This window comes from Suncus etruscus, chromosome 10, assembly GCF_024139225.1.
Source record: "Suncus etruscus isolate mSunEtr1 chromosome 10, mSunEtr1.pri.cur, whole genome shotgun sequence".
Lineage (NCBI taxonomy): Eukaryota > Metazoa > Chordata > Mammalia > Eulipotyphla > Soricidae > Suncus > Suncus etruscus.
In genome coordinates, this window is record NC_064857.1 from 72,274,908 (window position 1) to 72,299,680 (window position 24,773).

The following is a 24,773-nucleotide window of genomic DNA, read 5'->3' on the forward strand; positions in this document are numbered from 1 at the left end:
CAAACCAAAACAAACAAAAGAGAATATGATGTCCTGGAAGAAACAAAGCTTGAGAGACAGTACAATGACCAGTGGCTGCCCAGAGGAAGCAGGTTGAGGAGATGAAGCAGTTAACAGCAGAGATTTTTAGTCCAGGAAAACCATCCTGTATGATATTATAATGGCAGATACAAGACATTATACATTTATTCAAATGCAAAAAAACTGTACAACAAACACTGACAGTGGTTTGAAGACATTATGATGTACCAATAAAGGTTTTTCTGCCTGGTAAATGGAAAACTCTCTCTTTACTGAGTTATGTTGAAAATGGGGGAGCTCATTCATGTGTCAGGGCAGAGGATAGATAAGAAATAACCACACATTTATCTCAATTATTCAATATAAAACTATCACCTCTCTAGTAAAAAAAAACCCAAAATATCAAAAGGAAGAGAACATAAATAGAAATTGTATAAATTAGGGATGGGAGAAATAGCAAAGTGACTAGGGCATTTGCCTTGCACATGGCTGACCTGGATTTGATCCCCAGCATCCCATATGGCCCCCTCAATCTGCCAGGAATGACCCCTGAGCACAGAGTCAGGAGTAATCCCTGAGCACCACTGGATGTGGCCCAAAATCCTCCCAAAAGAAAGTTTAAAATGGTTCAAGAATCAAAATAACAACAAGATTAGTTTAACCCCATCAAAGGAAATCTTAGCAGAAGCCTTAACCCCGGTACTAGTCTTTCAAGGTCCCCTATTTGTAATCTTTATAGAAAAAATTTTGAGGTAGAGTTCACAGACAATAAACGTTACCAGCTTCCCAGTTTCAATCGTTCACTTCAGCAGTATTAAGTATCTACACATTACGTGCAGCCGGTCTCCAGAGCTTCTGTATCTGGTCAAACAGGAAACTCTAGACCCGTTGAAAGCTCCTAGCACATCCCTGCTCCCAACATCTGGCAACCACCTTCCTACTTTTTCTTCCAATAACTCCAACCATTGCATGTACCTCATATAAATAAAATCACACTGTATGTATTTTTTTGGTGACTGTATTTGCCTAGCATAAAATTCTCAAGGTGCATTCATGTTATGGTATGTCTGGGAATTTCCTTTCTTTTCAAGGATGAGTAAGGTCCTGCTTCATAGCTATACCATATTTTGTTTAGTCTCTCTTTGACGAGCATTTGGATCACTTCCATCTTTTTGACTATTATAAAATATTATCAGTATAATCACAGGTGTGCAAATATCTTTTGGATTCAATGACCTGAGGCAACACTAGAAGTGCTAATGTTACTGGATTGGGTTTTAGGAGAGTTGCAAAGCAGTGCTGAGGAGTATAGGGTGCCCGGGAGGAAACTGGGGTCAACTGCATGCAAGGCAAGCATCTGAGCCCCTGTTTTTTAACCCTGCCTAGGTCATCTTTCTTTTACCCTTTGGACCAGTTGTAAATTCTTTCCAGTATAGAGGTTTCATTTTTCCTTCTTCCCACTATCCATGTACCAGGGTTTCAATTTTTCTACCTCCAACACTTGTTATTTATTTTTTGGTTTTTGGGTCACACCCGGCAGTGCTCAGGGGTTACTCCTGGCTGTCTGCTCAGAAATAGCTCCTGGCAGGCACGGGGGACCATATGGGACACCGGGATTCGAACCAACCACCTTTGGTCCTGGATCGGCTGCTTGCAAGGCAAACACCACTGTGCTATCTCTCCGGGCCCCACTTGTTATTTTTTTAATGTGTCTTCTGTCTGGCTGCTTGGTTGGTATGACATCACAAGGTATGAAGTCAAATATGCTGTGAAAAGAACTGGACTGCAGGGTTTGGAGAGAGAACTGGGTTTCTACATTTCACTTTGTCTTGGCTATTTGGCAGCCGCACCAGGAGAAAACATTTCTCCTTTCTCAGGGCAGATTCTGCTGGACATTCTTGGTTCCAGGCTGGGGAAGAGATAGAAGGGATAGGATGTGCTTCCCTTTGTCTCTACCTCTTTCTCTCCAAGATTATCTATTCTACCCTGTCCTCAGAGGTCAGGCCTGATTTCAGGCTGCCCTCTCCTCCAGCAGCACCATGGACCAGGGACCTGGTGCAGCTGTAACCAGACCCCAACAGTCACAGTCCAAATGATAGCTGCCCAAGCTATGCCTGTGGATCAGAACTAATGGCATTAGATGATCACTCAGGGAACAGAGCTGCAATTACCCCTTGGCTGCTTTCTCCAGGATGACCACATGCAGAACACCAAGAGGGGAAAGAGTAATGAATCACCCAGTGAATTAACTGGAAGCCGTTCTAATTAGTGTTATAATTTTTCATGAAAACACTAATGAATATAAAATAATGTGGCCAGGAAACCACTAAGACAATTAATGCCTGGGAGTAATTTGGAGTCAGGAAAGGATCTGAGAGACTGTTTAAATAGACTGGTGCATGGAGAATGCTGAGGCTCATGCCTTCAACACCTGATATTTAGTAGCAAGTACACTGCTTCTTCAGAAAGACCAGGAGGGTATCTGGGGATTTTGCTTTCACTTCCTGCTAAAGCTCCAGCTTTTAGGAAGAAAGAGGATGGTGTGAAACCAAACAGGAGCCTTTCAGGGCATCTGATGAGAACCCTGGTAACTGAACAATGAATGGATTTGAAGAAGGTGGCCGAATGAAGCCAGGACAAAGGGTGACTAGGACAGCACCTTCTTTGGCATCTCTAGCCTCCCAGCCACTGGGACTGTACTCCCAAACTAGGAGTCCTGATGGAGCCTTTTGGACCCAGTTATAATTTTCACATATTATATGGTCCTATCCTGAAAATGCTTGCAAAATGAACTTTTATCCCAGCATAATTAGTGGATTGTGGAGGATTCAGGTAGGGTAGACTGAATCAAAGTGGATGATTAGCAGATTTCTCCAGTGTGAATCACGGGGCAGATTCTGAGGGAGGTGGGGGTGTTCTACGTCTGAACACTGATGACCAGTAGACCCTCGGGACAGCCATCACCACAACCTCTACCTCTGAAAGAGCCAGATCAATGATGCTAAAGCATTGATGCACCTGTGAGAACTAGGGTGTCAGATGTAGTAGGGAGGAAACAAGGGGTGAAGAAGCAGAGCGCAAGGCTATGCACTTGGAGGTGTGTGATTTACATTCATTAGACTGAAGGATCTGGGCACTAAACTGACCCCATTTGAGAGAGAGAATCATCGAGGATCTCCGGAAGCCATGTAGCTGGGTGGGTTAGTGGAGTGACTGGGATACGTCAACAGTCACAGCCCAAAGCTCAGCCTTCCAGTCACAATATAACACTTTTTATATATGCTCATAGTCACTTTATTCAATGCTCCAAGGACCCTGCAATGCTGGGAACTGAACCTAGGGTCTACATGCAAATCATCTACATGTAAAGCATCCTACTGGGTGCTCCCTGCAGCCCCTCTTTCTTGTTGTCTGAACTCTATGGGAGAGTAAATGACACAGAGTACATTTAGAACAGAGATGTTCTAAAATACACTTCACAATCAACAACCACCATACTAGCAGCTAAGTTAGCAAGTGCTCTCTCAGCACTAATTGTCCTGAGCATCTCTATGCATCAGTTTCTTGAAGGATAGCAATCACTGGTCTCTGTTAAGGGTTTCTCTACTATTTGATGAACAGATTGTAATGAACTGAAGGTTTGTGATGCTGAATTTCACAGGCTGAAATCCTAACCCCCAATAGGGATAGTACCAGCAAGGGGGCCTTCGGGAGGTGAGTAAGTCATGTAGTGGGTCCTCAAGGAACAGAATGTGTGTCTCAGACACTTGGTTCTGGAGAGCACCCTAACTCCCTCCACCATATGAGGGCCTGGAAAAGGATCTGCACCCTTTCATGCTGGCTCTGGTCATGGGCTTCCAGCCTTTAGAAAGCTACTGTTCTATGGCCCACAAGCGACCAATATTTTGTTAAATTATAATGGTTTCCTACATGAATGGAGTGAAATAAGAGAAACATTGAGGAATATCATGAGTTCTGAAGTAGCCAGGAACTGTGTGTGTGTGTGTGTGTGTGTGTGTGTGTGTGTGTGTGTGTGTGTGTGTGTGTGTGTGGTAGGGTGCTAACCTTGCATGCAGCTGACTTAGGTTTGATCCTTAATTTGATCCAAGGTTTCCTATACATAGCCAGAAATGATCCCTAAATGTAGAGCCAGGAATAAGCCCTGAACCCAGCCAGGTGTAGGCCCCAAACTAAAACACACACACTAACGAAAGCTAACAAAGAAGAGAACAGCAGTGTTTGTGGATTGCAGATGCTCCACCCAGATCTCTTGCCAAAGGACAGAAAGGTCTGTTTTCCTGATGTTCAGCCACAGGGAAGGTAAGGATGAGAGAAAAGGACTTGCCTCTGTCTTGCTTCCAGCAGCGAAAAAAGGAGGAATCACACTCCTCCACTGGAAAAGAACCAAGATCAATTCATCCTGCTGCTTTCAAGCCCAAAAGGATTTCTGGCTCCTCATCTGTATACCTAAGACTTGTTGTGGAGGCCCCAGAAGAAGTGGGCCAGTGAGCTTGGAAACAGAAGTGCCAGATTCCAGCTAATCCAAGAAGGAAAGAGTAACTTCTGTTCACAACGCTCACAGCCCACACATTCAGTCTCCCCAGCCTCTGGTACAAGGATACAAAGCATTTTTTTTTGGAATCACTGGGTAAACAAGTCCATTGGCCAGGGACAGGTTGTTATGAATAACCAGAGACTCGATCTCCCTACTAAGGGTGTGATTTCTTCACAGCCATTGCAAGGCTAGACGCTAGGCATTGATTCATAGGCTGCCATTTCATATGTATGCAGAATGAATCCTGCTAAACCAAGTTATCTGCCCAATGGAACTCAAAAATATTTCACAATTTAATTTTAAGCAGACCTCAATGCGAAAGAAACTTAATTAGGCACGTAATATAGAACACAATGAAATGTCCATCAAAATTGCTTCCAACGGTTTTTTTTTTTAATGTTTTCCTTTTCCACCCCTGTAGCTCGAGTCGCTGAGATCTCTACAATGTCTTGAAAGCAGAGCTCAAAAATCAATGGGATCATGTCTCTAGATTCTGTATGCAGAAATAAGAGCCACCGAGCTCCGAATAAATCAGTTCAAGTAGCCCTCTCTGGGCCCGACCATTAGGGGACAGGCGAAAGTGAAGGCAGATGAAAATAAACACATTATCTGGGCACACTCACTAATGGAAGGCTTCATGTACCCACATTAAGAATCCACACAAAGCATCAAGCACTTTTAACACTGTGTGTGATTTAAAAAAAGCAGCAGCATGCTCTATTTGGAGGACCTTAGAACACGCAGGCAAGCACACAGTAGATGCATTTGCTATAGTTACACACGAATGAATCTTTCTTGGAGAGGGAAGGGCTGTGCACCCCCAGCTCAATGCTTGGACGGTCACTCCCAGCTGTGCTTGGGAAAGTATACAGTGCTGGGGATCAAACCTCCCCTTTCTGATCTTTTTAATATCATCTCCAAATTGCAACTTATTTATTGGTGCGCCTTAGGCAATGGTGCTGCAATGTTTGCATTTCGTAGCTACAGGATCACCAAGTTTTGAACTGAACAGTTGGACTTTTGGGCCCTTTGGTTTTGTTCCTCTGGTGTTTGGTTACTTTGGGTGGGGAAATGAGGTCTGTTTTAAAAGTCTATGCAAGTGGCAAGCAGTCATCAAGTGGGGCTGGAAGAGACCCCCCAATAGGCCACAGAAAAGATCACTTGATAGGTCACAGAAGTGATCGTATGGTAGGCCACGGAGAAGACTATCTGATGGGCCATGGAAGAAATGGTCTGACAGGTCATGGAAGAAACTGGAAGGCCACAATAGAGACTGATGGATTAAGGAAGAGACTGTCTGGTGGGCCATGGAAGAGACTTTCTGATGGGCTCCTGGTGCAGAGTGACCCTGGGTTCCTGTGGCTCCCACCTTTCTTGACACTAGTCACATATTAGGAAACATAGTGAGTGAAGCTCAGAGTCATGATGCCTGCTTCAGTCTCATGTAGGATCTCAGTCTGTGGGCAACTAGGGCCCCGGACAGAGAGGCTGGTTCACTTCCTTATTGAGGGCCTGCTGTGCTGCCAATAGCCTTGCTTTATCCTGAAACATGACTGCTATCCTCTGTCAATCACAGGACTGGCTTTGTTTCTTTTTCTCTTTTGGTCACACTCAGCGGTGCTCAGGACTTACTTGTAGCTCTGCATTTAGAAATCAATCCTGATATAGGGGGTGGGGTGGGGTCAAACCCAGGTAGACCATGTCAAAGTTGCAAAGCAAGTGCCTTATCTACTATACTACCTCTCAGCCCCCCCAGATTTGGCTTCCTTGAGAGAAAAAGTGAAGGGCCAGAGAGGTAATACAGTGGTTAGGATTCAGGGTCACTATATGCTAGGCCTGAATATATGGTCACTATATACTAGGTCCCTCGTGCAGCAGGGACCATGTTGCCTCCATTGAGTGGGCCTGGATAATCCTCAGCACAGCATCCTTAACCCCTCACAATGAACTACCAGCCTGATTTTCCAAGAACTGCCAGGAGAGATTGCTGAAACATTGGTTGGGAGCCCCTTTGCCCCCAATAAAGAAAGTAATAATGAAGTAATTAAAGTAATAATAATGAAAGTAATCTGAAGCATGCAGCAGATGGCAAACAAACATTGTTTAAAAACCCTCTAGCTCCCCTTCTCTATACCCATCTCCTTCCAGCCTCACGTGCACTGTGCTCAGTCATGGAACTTGCTTTGACCAAGGGACTGTTGGAGGTGAGATATGATTGGTTTGTCAGCACTATGAGCTGGTCACACTTGGCTACCCCAGAGGTCTAAGCATGAGAAACAAGTCACTGCCCCACGCAGGCTCAATCCAGGGAAACTTCAGGCACAAAGACAAGTGCTAGGAGACATCCCAAGTCAGCAGAGGCTAACAGACACATAGCAAACCAGACTCACTGTTGAATGCCATGGACCCGGGCAAGGTTAGAGGCAATGGGCATCTGTACACTGAACATAACAGAAGGGGAGAAATATATATATATATAATATATGTATATATAATTTGGTGTCCATCCACCCTTATTATTCAATGCCATGTCGTTCTTCAGATCACACTTCGGGTGAGAAGTTGGTGGAGGGAACCCTGGAGACAGCGTTGCAGTCACAACTCTCTGTCACCACATCATTTCTAGTGTTCATGGTGGCTCCCCAAGGTCGACAAGAGGAGACTGAGCATCCAAGAGGGAAAGTTCTAAGTGACCTTCATGTCTGTCTGAGTCCATGGCCAGAGGTGGTTCATTCTGCTGTGCTACCCTGGGGCAGTCTCTAATAAGGGACTAGAGGGGTGTGGAATCATGAGAGTGCCTGCTGCCTCCAACCCCTTCCAGCAGCCTGGGAGAAAGGGGTCTGTGCCATAGGCCCACCATCAGCCCCTCTGAAGAGCCCCCTTCTGAGCTCAGAGGTTCCTGCCAATTACGAATGAGATGGGTAGAGTCATAACCTAAGGACTTCCGTTGCTCTAGAAAATGTGGCTTCTTGAGTTGGTACGTTTAATAGCACAAGAGTTTGCCAAGTTCTACTATGAAGATTCCCCCTTTCCCCCTCCAGCCCAATCTCCTATCAATTCCCCATTTGGACTTTAACTCCCCTTTAAATGAACTTTCTGGAATAAGCCTGTGGCAGAAGTCAGAAGACCCAGGTAGAGAACTGTCAGGGAGAGGTAAGCCTAACAATTTCATGCTCAGGGAACACTCCTGGAGGAGATCTGGGAACCATATGAGGTGTTGGGGATTGAACCCAGATCTCCTGCATGCAAGACAAGCAGACACCCTATCTGCTGCCCTAATGCTCTGGTTCCAGCAATTCTGTCTGGTCTCACCTGATGGCCTTGGGAGGACAGTTGGAGGTGGAAGCCATGGGCAGTAAAGAAGAACATATAGTGTGGTCAGTGGTGCCAGCTGTGTCCAGGCTCCACCACCCTGGAGTGATGGGGAAACTTGAGGCTTTCCAGACGACTCCAGCTCTGCTCGGTCTGGCCTGTCTCTGCCTGTATGTCCGAGGAAGGTTCGTTTGGCTTGCAAGGCACATAAGTGACAGTCACTTAAGTCAATTGCTTATGGAGCACACCTAATTATCATGCAGAACAGCAATGCATCCAATTAATGGCTTCAGGGGGGAAAAAAGCCAGTGATGTTTTAATTTTCCCACTGAATTCTCTTCATAGAGGCTGAGCTGTCAGAGTTTGTTATGTGCGCAAGTCTGGACATTAAAGCCTATCGGTAAAAAAAGAAAGTAGTTCAAGGCAAGGGGTTCTTCCTACTTCAGATGTCTAGAATGTGAGCTTAACTGAATTTTTTATTGACGTTGAAAGAACAAATAAATATGTTTTCACATAATCTAATATGACTGTTATAAAGGCAAACAATGATTTGTTCACTCAAGTGTTTCAAAACCAGAAAAATAAAACAAAACAAACAAACAAGGAGCCAAAATGATAGTACAATGGGTAGGACACTTGCTTTGCATGTTGTCTACCCAGGCTCAATCTTGGGCATCTCATATGGTCCCCTGAGCCTGGCCAGGAGTGATTCTTAATACTGGTGATGGGATTGGTGTTAGGAAATTGTATGCCTGAAATTTGTATCTGAATAACTTCGTAAATCACTGTATCACAATTAAAAATATGTACATATATATTTTAAGGGGGTTTGGGTCACATCTGGCTGTGCTCAGGGGTTGCTCCTGACTCTGTGCTTAGAAATTGCTCCTGGCAGGCTCGGAGGACCTTGTGGGATGCCCAGGATTGAATCTGGGTTCATCCCGGTTTGGCTGTGTGCAAGGCAATAGCCCTATCACCATGCTACTGCTCTGGTCCCAATAAAATCTATTTTTGTTTGTTGTTTTATTGGGGTCACACCCAGTGATTCTCAGGGGTTATTCTTGGCTATGTGCTCAGAAATCGCTCCTGGTTTAGGGGACCATATGGGATGCTGGGGATTGAACCCAGGTCTATCCTGGGTCATCTGCGTGCAAGGCAAACACCCTACCACTGTGCTATTGCTCCAGCACCTAAAAATATTTTTAAAGTAATAAAGAACTAGTTGTTTTTCCTATTCTTTAATTTTCTTTCTTTCTTTCTTTCTTTCTTTCTTTCTTTCTTTCTTTCTTTCTTTCTTTCTTTCTTTCTTTCTTTCTTTCTTTCTTTCTTTCTTTCTTTCTTTCTTTCTTTCTTTCTTTCTTTTTTTTTTTTTTGGTTTTTGGGCCACACCCAGCTGTGCTTAGGGGTTACTCCTGGCTATCTGCTCAGAAATAGCTCCTGGTAGACACAGGGGACCTTATGAGATGCCAGGATTTGAACCAACCACCTAAGGTCCAGGATCAGCTGCTTGCAAGGCAAACACCGCTGTGCCATCTCTCCAGCCCCTAATTTTCCTTTTTAAAGTGATGTTTATTTAAGCACCATGATACAATGCTATTAATAAGAGTTTAAGACATATACTGTTTCAACTCCAAATAATGCTGTGTTTGTAAAAACACTGTACACCCTTGAAAAAATGTTTTGGGGTTGCACACTGAGATGCTCAGGGCTTTTTCCTGGCTTTGGGCTGAAGAGAATACTCTTGGCAAAATTCAAGGTGCAGATGCTGGGGACAAACCCAGGTCAACTGTGTGTGAGGCAAACACCTTCTCTCCTGTTCTATGGCTCTAATCACTCCTTAAAACTTTTGACTACTCAGGTTCAAAGGTAGAAAGTAATGTTATGTATGGACTGGTAGACCAAAAGATAAGGAATTGGGCTAGAAAGAGAGTGGAATTATTCTCTGCCAGTTCTCTTTACAGGTTAATCAGGATAGAATCAATCTAAGAATGCATGATACCTCCAGAAAAGACATTTCAATGTAAAGCTAAGTTTATTAGTAATGAAAATGATTAAAAAGAGGAAACTATCTCCTCTATGTGCTTGCAAATACAATGGTCTAAATTACATGTTGGTTCTGTGGGGACACAGAGAACCCTTGGTTATTAGCCCAGCCTCCACTAACATTGCTTTCCCCCTATTACATTTATGCCTATCTCAGATGGACTTAGCAAATCATTTTTGGCTACACAAGCATTTCTACCAGTGACACCAACATTAGTGATCAACAATCCTCCCTTTTCAAAAGCAGAAGGTCTGGTCAGAGCCATAGTACATTGGGAAGGTTGCTTACCTTGCACTCGGTTGACCTGAGTTTGATCTCTGACACCATATATGGTTCCCTGGACCCCACCAGGAGTGACCCCTGAGTGCAGAGCCAGGAAAGACCCCTGCATGTTGCTGGGTATGGCCCCAAACCAAAAAGACTAACCTAAACTAAAAGCAGAGGCTTAACAAGAATGACAACAGTAATTGAACAGATCCTACCCCATGGTGCCTGGTGTTGGAAATGAGGAGATTATGTGTAGAGTAGCATGACACTATCAACTCAACCAGTCACTGGGATAAAAATTCCTTCTCTGAGTGTAGTCAGTAATCAGTGGTTGTGGGAAGCATGGAGCATCCTGTGTTCCCTCCAGAGACAAAAGGGAAGGCACTCAAAGACTTCCAGAGAGGTGGAAGAACAATGCCAAGAACGGTTATGCAGTTGGTAACAGAACATTGCAAAAGAAGTGCAAGAAAGGGAGAGAAATGAATGCTCTGAATCTCCAGGGACTAAGTGCTGGTCTTGCATATGGCTGACCCTGGTTCTATGCTCAGCACTATGAATAGTCCAGGAGTGATCCCTGAGCACTACTGGCTGCAGTCTCAAACCCCTCCCACAGGGAGCCCTTCTCCCCGCCCCCCCAAAGGAATGGTCTCACATCTACTGGTCACTAAGATTGCAGAAAGAGAATGTGATTTGATCAGGAAGGGATAAGAACTGGAGAGAAACAGATGAGGGCAGTTATTCCAAGGAGGAGGAACAGAGCAGGCAAAGACAGATATGCTGAAGGGCCCATGTGTGAAGAGCACTCAGAGAACTGTCTGGCCAGCACAGGCATCCTTGTGGGTGAAGTGAGGTGGGAACTGGGTCCCTAATGTCCCAATCCTCACTTCACTCGGGAAATCACCCATAACTTTGGAAAGACTGGATTCTACACCAAGATCTCCTCTACAGTACACGCCAAGGGCAGAAACAGCTATAGCAGCTGCAAAGGAGGGTCAGTTTATGAGAGACCTATGTGGCCTCCTTTAAAGGGACTCAGGAAGTTCATCAAGTGTTCTTTAGTCAGGGTGTGAGGTGCTTAGATTTGGGAATCCAGAAAAGTCACTCAGGTTTAAGACTGGGAACTGCATGGGAGAAGGCAAGATTGGGTGTGGGGGTTGAGGGGATCAGTCAAGAGACCCTGAAGCTGTGATGGTCCCAGCGAGGGGAAGAGCAGAGGGGACAGAGAGGGCACTGCTTTGTTTGAGTCAGATGCAGTGGTGCCTACAAAGTAAATGAAGAAGGAAAGCTTGGCTCCCTGTCAGATCTATGTCTTACTGGAAAAAGGTTTTGGTCCTGCAACCTAGCAACTACTTAAAAAATGCATGTCTGCAAATTCAGAGATTACAAAGCTGGAAGGCACTGCTTTAATAAGTGTTTACTGCACAGATCTGAAATCAGCTCTTAGATCTGATTTAAAAATATACCTGCTTATTTTTAGAGCAAAATTTGAGGCATTTAGATTGAATTTACCTCCTTTGATATGGAGAGCAGATGCTTTACCAGATCTGCTTTAGCTTTATTTAGGGTTGGGTTTTTCTTCACTTTACCCAAGAGTTGCTTGGAATCTACAGGTAAATTCTCACAGGGGAAGAAAAACTCATTTATCACACCCTTGACTTTCTTTGAAAGGGGACACACATCTGTTCCTATGCTCCAGCATCCCAAGAACCACTTTAGCAATAAATTAGAATTGAATTAAAGTTCCTTGAAATAAAGCAAAAGGTTTACATTTTAATTAGCACAGAGAAGTCAAGGGCCATTTGACTAGATGAGAGATGTGAGTTGGGTCCATTATAGATCAGAGGGATCCGTCTCTCTCTTTTCCTTGGGAATGAAAACAACAAAAGCAGGGAAATCGGGGGTGGGGGCAGCCAGAGTTGGGTGGGCACTTGAGGTCAGTGCTTACCCTGGCCAGGGCCATGTGACTGCAGGTGTGGCTCCACCATGTGGCCTGGAGGAAGTGACAGAGAGCATCTTCTTCAAGTGTACTATCATGAGGCCATAGAGATAGTATAGTGATAAAGTACACACAGTAGGCATGGGTTTGATTCCCCCAAGACTCAGCAGGAGCAACTCCTGAGCACCTCTGGGGGTGGCACAAAGCCCATCTCTTACCCCCAAAATGTCCCATCCAGGGAGAGTCTCCAGAAACCAAACAGGAATTTGAGCTTTATGATAAGCAAGAAAGCTATTCCCAGGTTAGTTCTTCCCTGCAAAACACTGCTGTTAAAAATGGAAGACGAAAGGAACATATTTCAAAAAATTAGGACAAGTAGAGGAACACACACACACACATATACACACACACACTTTTATGTTGTGTGTACTGGGAACTGGGGGGGGGTACAAGGTCAAGGAGAACCCTAAACCTGTCCTAAACCTGGAGAATGGACTGTGCCCACAATAAGGCCATTACTTTTGGGGGAATTCAATTTGTATGCCACCCCCCAACAGCAGCTCCCTCTCTCTGCAAAGTCCCTCAGAGCCTCCTTCCTTTTGATCATTGTTGACTTCACACCCAGACAGTGGTGGGCGAGAGGGTACCAGAAGGTTCAGACAGAGGAGCTCTAGTGAGAGAATTTCACCTAACCCAGCTCTCAGGAGGCAGTGGGCTAGCAGCTCTCTGGGTACTGTTCGTGGTGCTGAAGCCCAGGGCAGGCCTGGTTTCAGCAGCTCCTAACCACCCTGTGCTCTGCAGCCCAATTCATAGGAGGGGAGTTTGCAAACAGCCGCCATTCACAGAGCTCCCACCAGCCCTGTCTTTTGACTCCCAGTCTGGCTTGCTGGCTCACTTCTGTGCAGTGGCTAAATGACCAGAGCACTCCCTGTCCCCCTCTCTCTTTGCCCTGGTGGTTTCCAGGGCTCTGCCTCCTGCTCACTGGTGGGTCTCATCCCCATGTCCTCCCTGCCTAGGAGATCTGCCTTAACATTGTTCTCTCTATATTATTTCCCCTTTCCCGAGAGCACCTTGTGCCTGAGACTGTCCTCCCTGGCACCATAGCCCGAGCCATTTCTCCTCTTCTCCCAGCTGTTCTAGCTGTTGGCTTGTTCTCTGCTTGGCCTCCCCATCCTCCTCCAAGGACCCCCTAGTTCTTTCCAGAAAAACAGCCCTTTCACACACATCAGGTTTACTTCCACATGTCACCCTCCACAGCAGAATGGGTGGTTGCTCCTGGGCTAGAATTTAGAAGCAGCCGAGGTGGAGTCTATAGAGAGGAGACCAGTTCCTGGAGGTAGTGGAGCAAGGGCTTGGGCTAGGTAGAAGGCCAGGTTGCACCAGCAGGTGGCACTGTCGTCCAAGGCGCTCCAGCCTGACCCTCTAAGCAGCACCTCTTCCCCCACCCCCTTGTTTGGAGGTTGTCTTCTAGATCTGAGCACTTATCCAGACGACATTCCTGCTAAAAAGCATCGTTTGCACAATCCTTTTTACTGTAATGCACTATGATGAAGGGAACATAAATAGAAAGGAGAGGTTCAGTAGAGCTGCCTTTTTTTTTTTTTTTTTTTTGGTTTGTTTTGCCTGCTGTGATGGATGTTGTTCAGAACAAAACTGTTTAATCATCAATAACGTGATTCAGCAATTGGGAAATGTAAACAAGTTGTGCAACTGCAGGTTTTGGTCAAAGCCCTGGAGGGGCTCACGGAGCTGGGCTAAGCCTGGGAGAGCAATGCCAGTAGGATTTGCCCCCTCCTCCTCCTCCTCTCTTCGGGTTGGGCTGGCTTCACCCACAGTCCCACTGGCGTGACCTTTGGCTTTGGTAGCACTGACACATTTGGGCCGGGGTTAATGGCATTTTGCAGGAGCTTCAATTGAGCAAACAAAAAAATGTCTTGCCTCGTTCTAATGGAGCACATTATTCTGAGGCATAAGCCTGGGTCCTAGCCCAGCAGCTGCTCTGCAGGTCAGAGCTACCCATAAAGCAATTAGCCAATGAGAAAACTCGCCTTCCCCCGAGGGGGACTTTGGGGGTTTTGCTGCAGTTCGGGCTTTTGCTTTGAGTTTTCCAACAGGCCAGCCAAGTTGATTTGAGCCTCTTACATCAGACTCCAGGATGAGGATGCATGGAACTGTGTGTTTGCTGAGTGTGAGGTTTGAAGGGACTGGTCTCTTGTTCCACAGAGCCTGGAGAGCTCCCTGCTTCCTGTTCAATTAACCTGAACCAGAGCTGAACTCTGCCCTTTGAACTCACTCAGAAGATAAATACATTAGCTCACCTAAGGAATCATTAATATTTTTCAATCACATAAAACAAACAGGAATGGCTGAATACAACCCAAGAGATGGCCAATTAAGAATAAGCGCATGTACCATATTGGGGAGGGGTGTCAAAAATCAGAAATGGGTGGTATTTACAGAACCAAAGAGGTCAAGGAGGAAATGAAATGAATCATTCCAACAGTTCTGGAAACAAAGGGTACTTTCATTTTTGTATCTACAAGCAAGAGGGAGACTGAACAATATTTAGTAATTCTGATTCCAGTAGCGCTGATAGATTGGAAAGTACCTTGTTCCTAGTTGGGTTTCTGCTCCCATCTGAACACACAACTCCCAGCTCTCTATCATCAAAAGTGGCTTCAGTGTCAACACAGTCTAGTACAGCATCCAATATATTGCATTTCTGGAGACAAGTCTATCCTTGGTTTGTTACCAATGAACCAAAAGAAATTTTGGAGAAGTATGACTCCTTTTAAGTGAACCAAAGTAAATGAGCCAGGCTAGTGGCTTGACCTAAACAATTTAACAAAAATGAAATTCCCAAGAAGGGGCCCCATTTTGTAAATAAACAGATTTTCTTTTGTGGGAAGATCAGTAGGAGAGAGGGAGAGGGAGAGGGAGAGGGAGAGGGAGAGGGAGGGAGGGAGAGACAGACAGACAAACAGAGAGAGTGTAAGAGAGAGATGCTAAATGCATCTGCTTTGTTCTTATTCTGGCACATCCTCTTAGAAGAACAAGAAAAACATCCCCAACCAGTCACTGCCCATTTCAGTCTGATTCAATTTCACTGGCCACAATTATCTTCCTGACCCCTCCCCTACAAGCCCCTTTCATTTTGGTTTGGTTTGGAGTGTGGGCTTAATGCCCAGCTAGCCTAGATGAGAACACTTAAAGGAATATCACAAGCGCGAAGGGTAAATCTATTGAACGAGGGTCTTTAACTATGTGGTTTCCTTAAAGGGAAAGGTTGGATCAATAGGATCAATATGAAAGGTTTCCCTGGCCCTGCATAAAAGGGTAAGGGCTTCTCTTTTCACTGGTTTAACTTTACTCTCTGACAAATGCAAATCAATGGATCTGTGTTTACAACAGATTCCCTAACAGACTCAACTTGGGTAAAGCCCAGAGCCTCCCTTTGGGGGGCAGGGAGCCTGAGCTGGCTCTTGGGGAAAGCTCCAGGGCAGTTTCACACCCAAGACTTGGGGGGGGGTGGAGGGTGGCTGGGGTGGGGGAAGAAACCGAGGGATCCAGCTGCTGTTCCTGTCTGTGGCCTCTCCATAGAGGGTGGGAAGATGGAACAACACAGAACAGGCTCTCCAAGGCGGTCTCAATCTCAACCCAACCGTAGGGAGTCCAAATTCCTGGGATCTGGCGAGCCAATCTGCCTTGCTTCCCACCAATATAGATCGGGTGAGCTGATCATGCGGAGGAAACTGGAGTGGAATTATCTACACTTGGGGCCATCTGAGGACCTGCGCTTGAGAAGGCTCTTCCGGCCCTCTCTTTGGGGGAGCATGGGGAGGGGTAACTGGCTTTCTTAGCCATGACAAGCTAAATCACTAAAACTATGGCTTCTTTTCCCCTTCGTTTTCCCTTTCCCTTTAAAAATGTGATGCTTTGCAGAGATTACATGACTTCAAGTCAATACCAGTTACTGAGAAATTATTTTTCTTCCTGCAGGAGAAAGTATATGTATATTTGATTACATGAGCCAAAGTCCAATGCTGATTAAATTACGTTGGAGGTGTGCTTCCAACCCAAACAAAGTCTGCTTTCTGCCCGAGAGTAATGGAGCTTCAAATGGCTAGCAAGGCGCCCGGGCAAAACGCAGAGCCTCTCTCCCCTCTGGGACAATGTGTGTGGGGCAGTTTTTCATAACAAATGTCCATAGCCTCTGAGCAGCCTCCGTGTATGGACACTCTGTGCTTAGCCCACACTAGGCGGGTGGCTGTACCCCCATCTGCTCCTGACTTCCTCTTTGCCTGCCCCTCCAAAAAAGCTAGATAGGCACATTTTCCAACTTGGTCTGGAGAGAGGCCTGGAAACCAAAAGAGCCCTTCCCAAAGGGCTGAAGTAGAATAGGGAGGCAGGTGAGGTCCAAGAGGGCTTTCCTGACCCACTGTCATTCTCCACAGAGAGCAACCTCTTCTGGACAGAAGTGATGAAGGGAGTGATGGTCCTATTAGAAAAAGTAAGGGTCTCTAAGTGTGTGTTTGTGTTTGTGTTTGTGTTTGTGTGTGTGTGTGTGTGTGTGTGTGTGTGTGTGTGTGTGTGTGTGTAACCCCCTGGAGACTACAGGTAAAGTTTAAGGCCTGAGGTGTCTCTGTGGTCACCTCCTTAATTGCCTCCCTTTAATGCAGGCAATTATTTCTATTTATTTCTGGCTCATTGCTCTTTTTTCCTTTGGCAAGAATCCTGAACCCAAAATCAAGAATGCTGCTGCCTCTGCTTCAAGGATCTCATTCCCCCAGGGATCCCCTACATGATTAACACTTCTCTTTAACTGCCAGCACCACCGGCAGTCATGGGGTGTGCCAGGCACTCTTCTGGGGAACTCTGCAGTCTCTGACACACGTCTGCCAATGGAAAGGCCTAGAATGGCATTAATAGTACAGCAGGGCAGAGTGCTTACTTGAATACAGCAGGCTCAGGTTTAATTCAGGACATTACACATGGTTACCTCAGCCTTTTGATCCCCAAGTGCAGAGCCAAGAGTAAGCCCTGAGTATAGCCAGGGATGTGTGTGTGTGTGTGTGTGTGTGTGTGTGTGTGAGAGAGAGAGAGAGAGAGAGAGAGAGACCAAGAAAGTGAGAGAAAGTGAGAGAAAGTGAGAGAAAGTGAGAGAGAAAAAAAAAGAAATCACCACAAAGGTTGGAGCCCAAGAGGTCGGTGAGGTGAGGCTGATTCCCCAGAGGAAATGAGGGAAAGTATCTTCACATGGAGCCTCGGAGTAGCTGGGCTTGAGAAAGCTCCTGTCCTTCCGTTCAGGCTGAGAACAGATCCCCAGGCTTGAGGAGGTGAATGAAAGGAGTCAAGGAAGCTGGGCAGACGTAGGCACACAGTACAGCCAACAGCTCTTTGGGAGCTGGGAGAATGGGGGAGCAAGTGCCAGTACAGAGAATCTGGGACGTGGGTCGGTTTCCCCTTGCTTCTTCCCATTCACTGTGAGCTTCAATGGACATGGGAACTCTCCAAGGCTCCACCTGCCCCCCCCCAAAGATCACTCATTCCAGAGCAGACCCCAGAGGCAGTTTACCAGGTGAGGGGGCTGGTCTCTGGGGAGGAGTGCAGTTGTCTCCCAGAGTGGAGGAGAAGGCCCACTTGGTTTCTCTAGTCTAGCTGATCTCCAGTGGCCCCCCCCCCCCTATACGAGGAGCCAAGAAGCTGAATCAAGGCTTCCTTCTTCTTGGAGGGATTGTGAACCCAATTTCTGTGAAGGTTAAGAAGAAATATAAGTTCCCTCCTTGCTGCACACCAAAGCAGAACATGATCAAATTGGCTTTTCTTTCTCCCCCGTTCTTGCCTCTAGGATCTCATCTCATCCGGAAGAGGAAAAACACTCCCCAGACCATCTCCTGGATAGCAGCTGAACTGGGGGGGGGGGGTGTTTGCAGAGGTCGGGAGGGGTCGGAGGTCCGGAGGGGCGTTTATTTAACAGACGTGTCTTTAAGGGGCTTGCATCTCATCCCTGTTCTTTCCTTCTTCCCAGAAAAAAAATCGGTATAGCTTCTTTGGGAAGAACAAAACGCCCTTTCCTGCTGGGCTGGCTTCTCTCTCTGGGGGTGGAAGTGACAGGGGTAATGGCAGAGTCTCAAAGCAAACCTCACTACCGGACACAAATTCTCTCCAGATTGGGGAGTAGGTCGGGGTACACAGAATATGCAGATAGGAAACGTATTCTCCAGGGGCTGATCCAATGAGTCTCAGACACAGCGGGACAATCCAGCTTCTGTCCCAGAGTGAAAGTTCTGCGAATGGGAACATTCAAGGTAAATGAATGTTCTCGAATATGAGAGGGGTGTGAGGCAGGGCTGACGAATGGGAGGAGGCCCCGTGAAACCCGGGACTGTACAGCTAAGAGGGTGTTCTAAGATTTCGAAAGTTGGGATCCCTCTCCAGGTTGGGCTTGGTCGTTCTCTCGTGAGAGTAAATGCCCAGGTAGGAAAGAAATTGTTGGGCCCCGGCCTGGTTCAGAACCGGGTCGCTGCGTCACTGACAGGGAGGCGAGGACACCAAAATGACAGAGCTGAGACCTAGAGTGTCACAGGAGTCTGTCTGCGCATCCTGCTCCTGAGAAGCTGAAGACCTGAGCGCTGAATGTGGGGTGGGGTGGGGTGCTTGCTCTTGCTTTCGGTAACCAGGGATGCCCCATGAAGGGAGAAGAAAAGCTCGGGTAGGAATCCTGGATGGGAACTCAGGGAGGAGAAGCCACATTGAGTTGCGGAGGCGGGAGCGCCCGGAGCCGGGACACTGGGGAGTCGGGGCGCTGGCGAGCGCTCTGCTGGGAAGAGCCGCGCGCACCGTCGGGCTTACTGGAAACGCGCCGGATCAGGTTCCAGATCAATGAAATCTGGGTCCACACGTTTACGTTATTGTTGCCAGCATTAATGCTCTTTTAATCTTCTAGACATTATCAGCATCGATCTCCCTCCATATACACATTTGTTTGAGCAAGTGACATAACCACACGGTGGAAAGCCTGGAATAAAAATAAACGTGCCGCCCTGTGCGTCGAGGGCGCCCGGGCACTGGGTTTCTCTTCCACGACCCTCCAGGCAGGTCCTGCCTCGTTTTCACCTCCTCTACCCGACAACCGGCGCCTGCCTGCAGGGAAGGTGTTTTCCAGGCCTCGGGGCTAGACCCGGCCAAACCTGCCTCGAAATGAATCAGACCAACCCGCGGGTAGAAACGCGCTGTGAGCCTGCCAGCTGACGCCTGGCCTTCGGTCCTACGAGCTCCAGTGCTGGGTAAACAGCAGAGCTGACCCGACATCTAGCAGCAAGATGGGGTGGGGGTGCTCTCCAACGGAGACACTCCTGCACATCCCATAGGAGGCCAGCCACACCCCCAGAGAGGAACAAACCCGGGAGAAGCCGCGGGGTGCTTGGTGGGGGGGGGGTAGGAGGCCAGGGGAGGAGAAGGACGCGCTCGCAGACCGCTACACCTCAGTCTGACCACACTAGGAGCTGGGTTTGGGGGGGTGGTTACAGAAATCCTCCCTTCTGTCCCTTAGGCATGGACTCTCCTCCAAGGGCGCTAGCCCAGGTTCCAGCTGGTTCGGTTCAGGTTCAGAGGCCTTCCGGGCTCCCAGCCCAAGCGAGGGAGCGTGTACTCGAGCCCTCGGGGAATTTATACTCTAATCTGGGGGAATATAAACCTTGAGTGCCCATCCCCCAATAGTGAAGACAGCCCCATCTGACCTTTCAAGGAAACTTGGAGCTTCCTGGACCTATTCCTCCCAATCCTACAGTTGGGGCAATTGGGGTTCTCCTGGCTTCATCTCCCTTCCCAGAGACAAGCCACCCTGAGCTTCGAGAGGGAAATAGGACCTGCCTCTGGGTCTCCAGTTCTTTTTACCTAAGAAGTTAGGGGTCTCTTGAAACTCTGAGGACGCCTGAGACTCAGAGGGGTTGGGCTAGTAGGACATTAGAGGGATAAGGGAAAGAAGAGAGACACAGAGATAGACAGAGACAGAGAGACAGAGAATGAGACAGAGACCAGGATGGAGAAAAGATGGGAGAGGAAGTCTGGTCTGGGGAGGGGTATGGGGAGAAGCTCTGGGCTGGAAGTGAGGCCTCAGTTCCTATAGAGCCCTTGGCTTGTTAAATCCCAGAGTCCCTTAGTGAGAGGCCTCCCTGGCATGTGGATGGGGATTCTGATCAATACCCAAAGCCCAAGTTCTGCTGGTAGCTGGCTCTGGTCCCCCAGTGCTGCAGGGCCTGTAATACCTACTTACCAGTCCCAGCTTCTGCGTCGTTGTGGGTGTTTGAAGAGACTGATCGCCTGACCCCAAACAGAAAAGCCTCCTATGTAATAATAACTGCTCAACACACTTGTAGTTGCTGATAAAATGGCCAGATAAAAAGGTAAAGGCTCTTGTCCATTTTCAGCGCGGGGGTAATAAAACAAACACAGATTTGAATGCACATGCAAAGCAGAATGCTCAGCAAGAATGCCCCTCAACCGGAAAGCAGTGACTTCTCTGAGAAGGCCCCAGCTCCCAAGGTCAGTTTCCCCTCCACCCCCAGGAGCCACCACTACTTCCCCGAATGGGGGTGGGCAGGAGAAGGGTTCCCAGGAGTTCCTTTATCCCAGAAACGTGTGCCACTCTAAAAGCTGCCCAGATCTAACAGGTAACAACACATCACTAGCGCTCAGTTTCAGACACTGGCAGGCAGAAGGCACGTGTTTCCAGAAAGCTTGGCCCTTTGCTGGGCAGGCATGAGGGGGCGTCAGTGCACCGAGATATCTCGAGGGTCGCTAAACTGAGCTGTCATCCTGCCTTTCACTGTATCCCCCCCCACCTCACCCCAAAATGGGCTGCGATTTCTTTGGGGTGGGGGAAGCTGTACCCTGGAAGCCAGCACAGTGCTACAGCTCACTCCAGAGTAATTGGAGGTGTTTCTGGGGGTCCTAAGACAAAGACTTAGACTTTTAATCGCTACTCTCAATTCACAGCTTCACCTTTGCTGGAAACCAGGCGTCAACCCAAGAAAATCGAGGGAGAGAAGTCTGCAAAAGGAGAGGAAGAAAAAGTGGATTTCTGATCCTAGGAAAAGATGGGTCGAAAAAGTGGATTTCTGATCCTAGGAAAAGATGTGTCTAAAGCACCCTGATTTGGGGGCGCTCTAGGAGGAGGGGGAAAGCTAGTTTTCTTTATCTTTTCAGTTTATCCCAGCAGGGTGCTTAGTAGCGGGGTGGTGGTGGGGGGAGAGGATCTTCCGACAGCCCCTCCGCAGGCTTCATCGCACACGCTGTCACCTCCCCCAGCCCTGTCCATCTTCCGCAGGGTGCATCCCTTCAGCCGGGGCTGAGAGCAGTGTGGCTAGAGCACCCGCGGGCACTAGGGAGAAGAGGAAGCTTCAGCTGTACGCGTTGTGTGCGGGCAGCTCAGAACCGCGTGCGTTCTACTCTACTCCCCGCAGCTACATAAACGACCTTCACCGGGAACTGTTTCCCCAGAAGGCTCATCCACCCGGGGGGATCACCTCCATCCCGCAGAAGCGGCCGATCCCGGCAAGCCGTGGGTGGGGGTACCCGGGTGTGTGCTCCCCGCGGGGCGCCTGGACACTTTGTGCCCCCCAGGTGAGCCGCACGGGTCTGGGCGCGGAGCAGCTGCCACGCGCACCACGCTAGGTCTGTGCGCACAAAAGCGTGCAACTACAAGCCAGTCGCAGCCTCTGCTGCTGCTGCTGCTGCAGCGTCTTTTCTCTCCAGCTCCCGCCGCCCACACCGGAGGCTTCGGAGCTCCGACTAGAACAATAGAGGGCTGTATCTCGCGGCTCGGCCGCTAGAGGAGGCACAAAGAGCCGAGGCGGCTCCAGAACAATGTAACCGGCGTCCACCACTCCCCTCCCGCCGGCCTCTAAGATCTCCCGGGTGCCTCGCTGGCTGTGTCCGCTTAATGCAAAGAAGGGAGCCAGTAGCCCGTGGGCAAGATGCCTTAACTGATCTGCACCTTAATAACTCCGCACTTCTTTCCACTAGCGCTCAGCTTTTTCCAGAATCTAGCTAAGCCATGACACATTTGTCCCCGCAAATGCCAAGAGCCGGGCTTGGGCAGCTGGCGAGTGAGCTAGGGCCACTCTCCACTCTTTACTTTCTTCTCCCACGTCGATACTCCCCTCCCAACCTCGCAAATACTAGTCCTTGCATCCTCTTGCCCCCCTCCCTCCCACCCCAGCAAGGTGCAATAACACAGAAGCGGACTTCCTTCACGCACGCTCAGAGGACCAGAAAGTCACCCTGGCGCAAATGCCAACGCTAGAAATGGGCTCGGGAAGCGCTCTAGTATTCTGCTACAAATCCCCCTCGCCGGCGGGCTGGGCTGTGACTCCAGCCAAGGACCAAAGAAGTTTGCTTAGGAGAGAAGAGGGAGGTTCTCCCTTCTGAAACCTTCTCTAGCGCCTCCTTATAGGCCGGTGAGGCAGCCGGCAAAACGCAAACGCATTGTCTTAACAACGAAGTTCAAGTGCACTGGGCTTTTGACTTGAGGACAAGTCCCGGGTCTTAAGTCCAGTAAAGTCGGAACAGACATTTCTAAGTGCACCCTGGCTCCCGCGAGTGGAAAAGGTCGCAAAGAGAGTGTTGAATTGAATTGGCAGACTTAGGAGAGGACGGAGGAAGGGGGGGGGGAAGCTTGGTTAATGGGAAATGGGGAAAGAGAGAGAAGAATGAAAAGAGGGAGAAAGAGGAAATGCAAGAAGAAATAAAGTCCAGAAACACCAGGAAGTGAGTGGGAGGGGAGAGGAGAGGAGAGGAGAGGAGAGGAGAGGAGAGGAGAGGAGAGGAGAGGAGAGGAGAGGAGAGGAGAGGAGAGGAGAGGAGCGCACGCACCCGCAGACGCGGGGAGGCGCGCCTCGAGTCAAACCCTCTCCTGCCCTCCTGCCCGCGCCTTTCCCCCCGCTTACCGGCCAGGCGTAAGGCGGACATGCGCTGGAATTCGGGCTCCTGCAGCCACTTCCACATCCTGCGGAAGGTCTCCCTGCCAGATTTGAGTTTACTCCACGGTTTGGGGTTGCGGAGCAGGTCGGAGAGCGTCCCCTGAGAGCGGCAGAGCACCCTCTGCGCGAAGATGGCCTGCGGGATGCTGTAGCGCTTGAGCTCGGCGGTGATGCGCTGGGCCACCTCCTTGGTGTTGATCTCCTCCAGCTGGCCCGACGTGGCCACCTGCGAGCCGGACGAGGACGAGGGCGGCCGCTCGCGGCTGGGCGCCAGCACGGGGCCGTGGGCCTGAGCGTGGCCCGGGTGGTGCAGGCCGTTGAGGTGCGACATCATCGCCGTGGGCGGCGTGCCCAGGCCGCGGGACAGGTGCTGCTCGCCGCGGGTCAGCATGGCAGTGTGGTGCGCGTCGAAGTTGGGGCTGAGCATCTTGTCGTGGCCGGGGGGCCCGTAGTTGGGCAGACTCTGCTGCGCGTTGTGGAGGCCGCCCAGCCCGTTGCCCAGCGGCGTGGCGGCCAGCGGGGACAGGCTCTGGCTCATGCCGGGCATCTCCTTGTAGGGGTTGTAGAGGTTGTTCATAGCCGGGGGGAGCCCGCGCTCGTCGCGCATGAGGGTGAAGCTGCCGCTGACGTTGCCCGACAGGCGCTGGTGGTGGTGATGGTGGTGGTGGTGGTGGTGGTGCGGGTGGTGATGGTGCGGATGGTGGAACTTGTCGGACACGGTGGAGATGGGCGGCAGCGGCTGGAGCGGCGTCAGCGTGGTGTAGGTGTTGCTCATGCCCATGCCGGGCGGAGACGCGTCGCACGACATGCTCATGGCGTGGTGCAGCGGGATGGAGAGCTCGGGCCGGTAGTCGCCGCCGTCCAGGATCGAGGCCATGCTGGTGACCATCGCCGAGCGCGACGCCGCCGCCGCCGCCGCCGCTGCAGCCGCCGCCGCCGCCGTGCCCAGCTCCTGGTGCGCAGCCGGGGCCGGTGGAGGCGGCGGCGGCGGCGGCTGCGGGCCCCGCAGCGAGCCGGCGGTGGCCCCGCGACCCGCGTGATGGGGGCTGGGGCTGGCCAGCAGCTCCTGCTCAGGGCCCGGACCCCCTCCGCCGGCCCCGCCGGCCCCGCCGCCGCCGCCACCCCCGCCGCTGCCGCCGCTGCCGCCGCCGGCCGGCCCGTGCAAAGTGCCCAGACTTTCCATTGTCAGCTCCGGGTTCATGGCGCAGCCCTCTAGGTCTTTGGAGAGGCATCGATACGCGGGGTAGGCAGCCTTCATTCAGTCCATCAGGGCCCGGGGGCGGCGGGGGCGGCGGGCGGCGGGCGGCGGGCTGGCGGGGCGCGCGCGTGGACCTCGGAGCACGCTCCAGCCGCGGGGCGCGCGGGATGCTGCTGCGGGAGGAGTGCGGGTGTGTGCGCTCCGGGCGCGCCCCGATTGGGGGCGGGGTGGGGGCGTGCGTGCGAGGAGAAGGGGCCGGGAGGGAAGGGATGGAAGGGATGGGATGGGAAGGGAGGGATCACCGGGCCCCGCCGCTCCAGCCGGCGCGCTGCCTCGCCATGTCCGAGCCCGCTCCGCTCGCTCCGGCGCCGCCGACGTCCTTCTGTTTGGCCGGAGCCTCCGGGAGCTGTCCAGAAGGGGCTCGTGCCGCTCGCCGCCCCAGCCTGCCAACCAACCAA

The 24,773-nt window shown here is 49.8% G+C and overlaps 1 protein-coding gene across 1 annotated transcript in view; it reads right to left on the minus strand.

Moving 5' to 3' along the window:
• The window catches only part of ONECUT2 (one cut homeobox 2), a 43,956-nt gene extending 19,561 nt beyond the window's left edge, over positions 1-24,395 (minus strand). Inside the window, exon 1 of the mRNA XM_049782167.1 lies at positions 23,085-24,395. Coding sequence (XP_049638124.1) covers positions 23,085-24,375 — 1,291 coding nt within the window. The 5' untranslated portion in view covers positions 24,376-24,395. The remainder of the gene's footprint in view (positions 1-23,084) is intronic.
• Between the last annotated feature and the right edge of the window lie 378 nt (positions 24,396-24,773).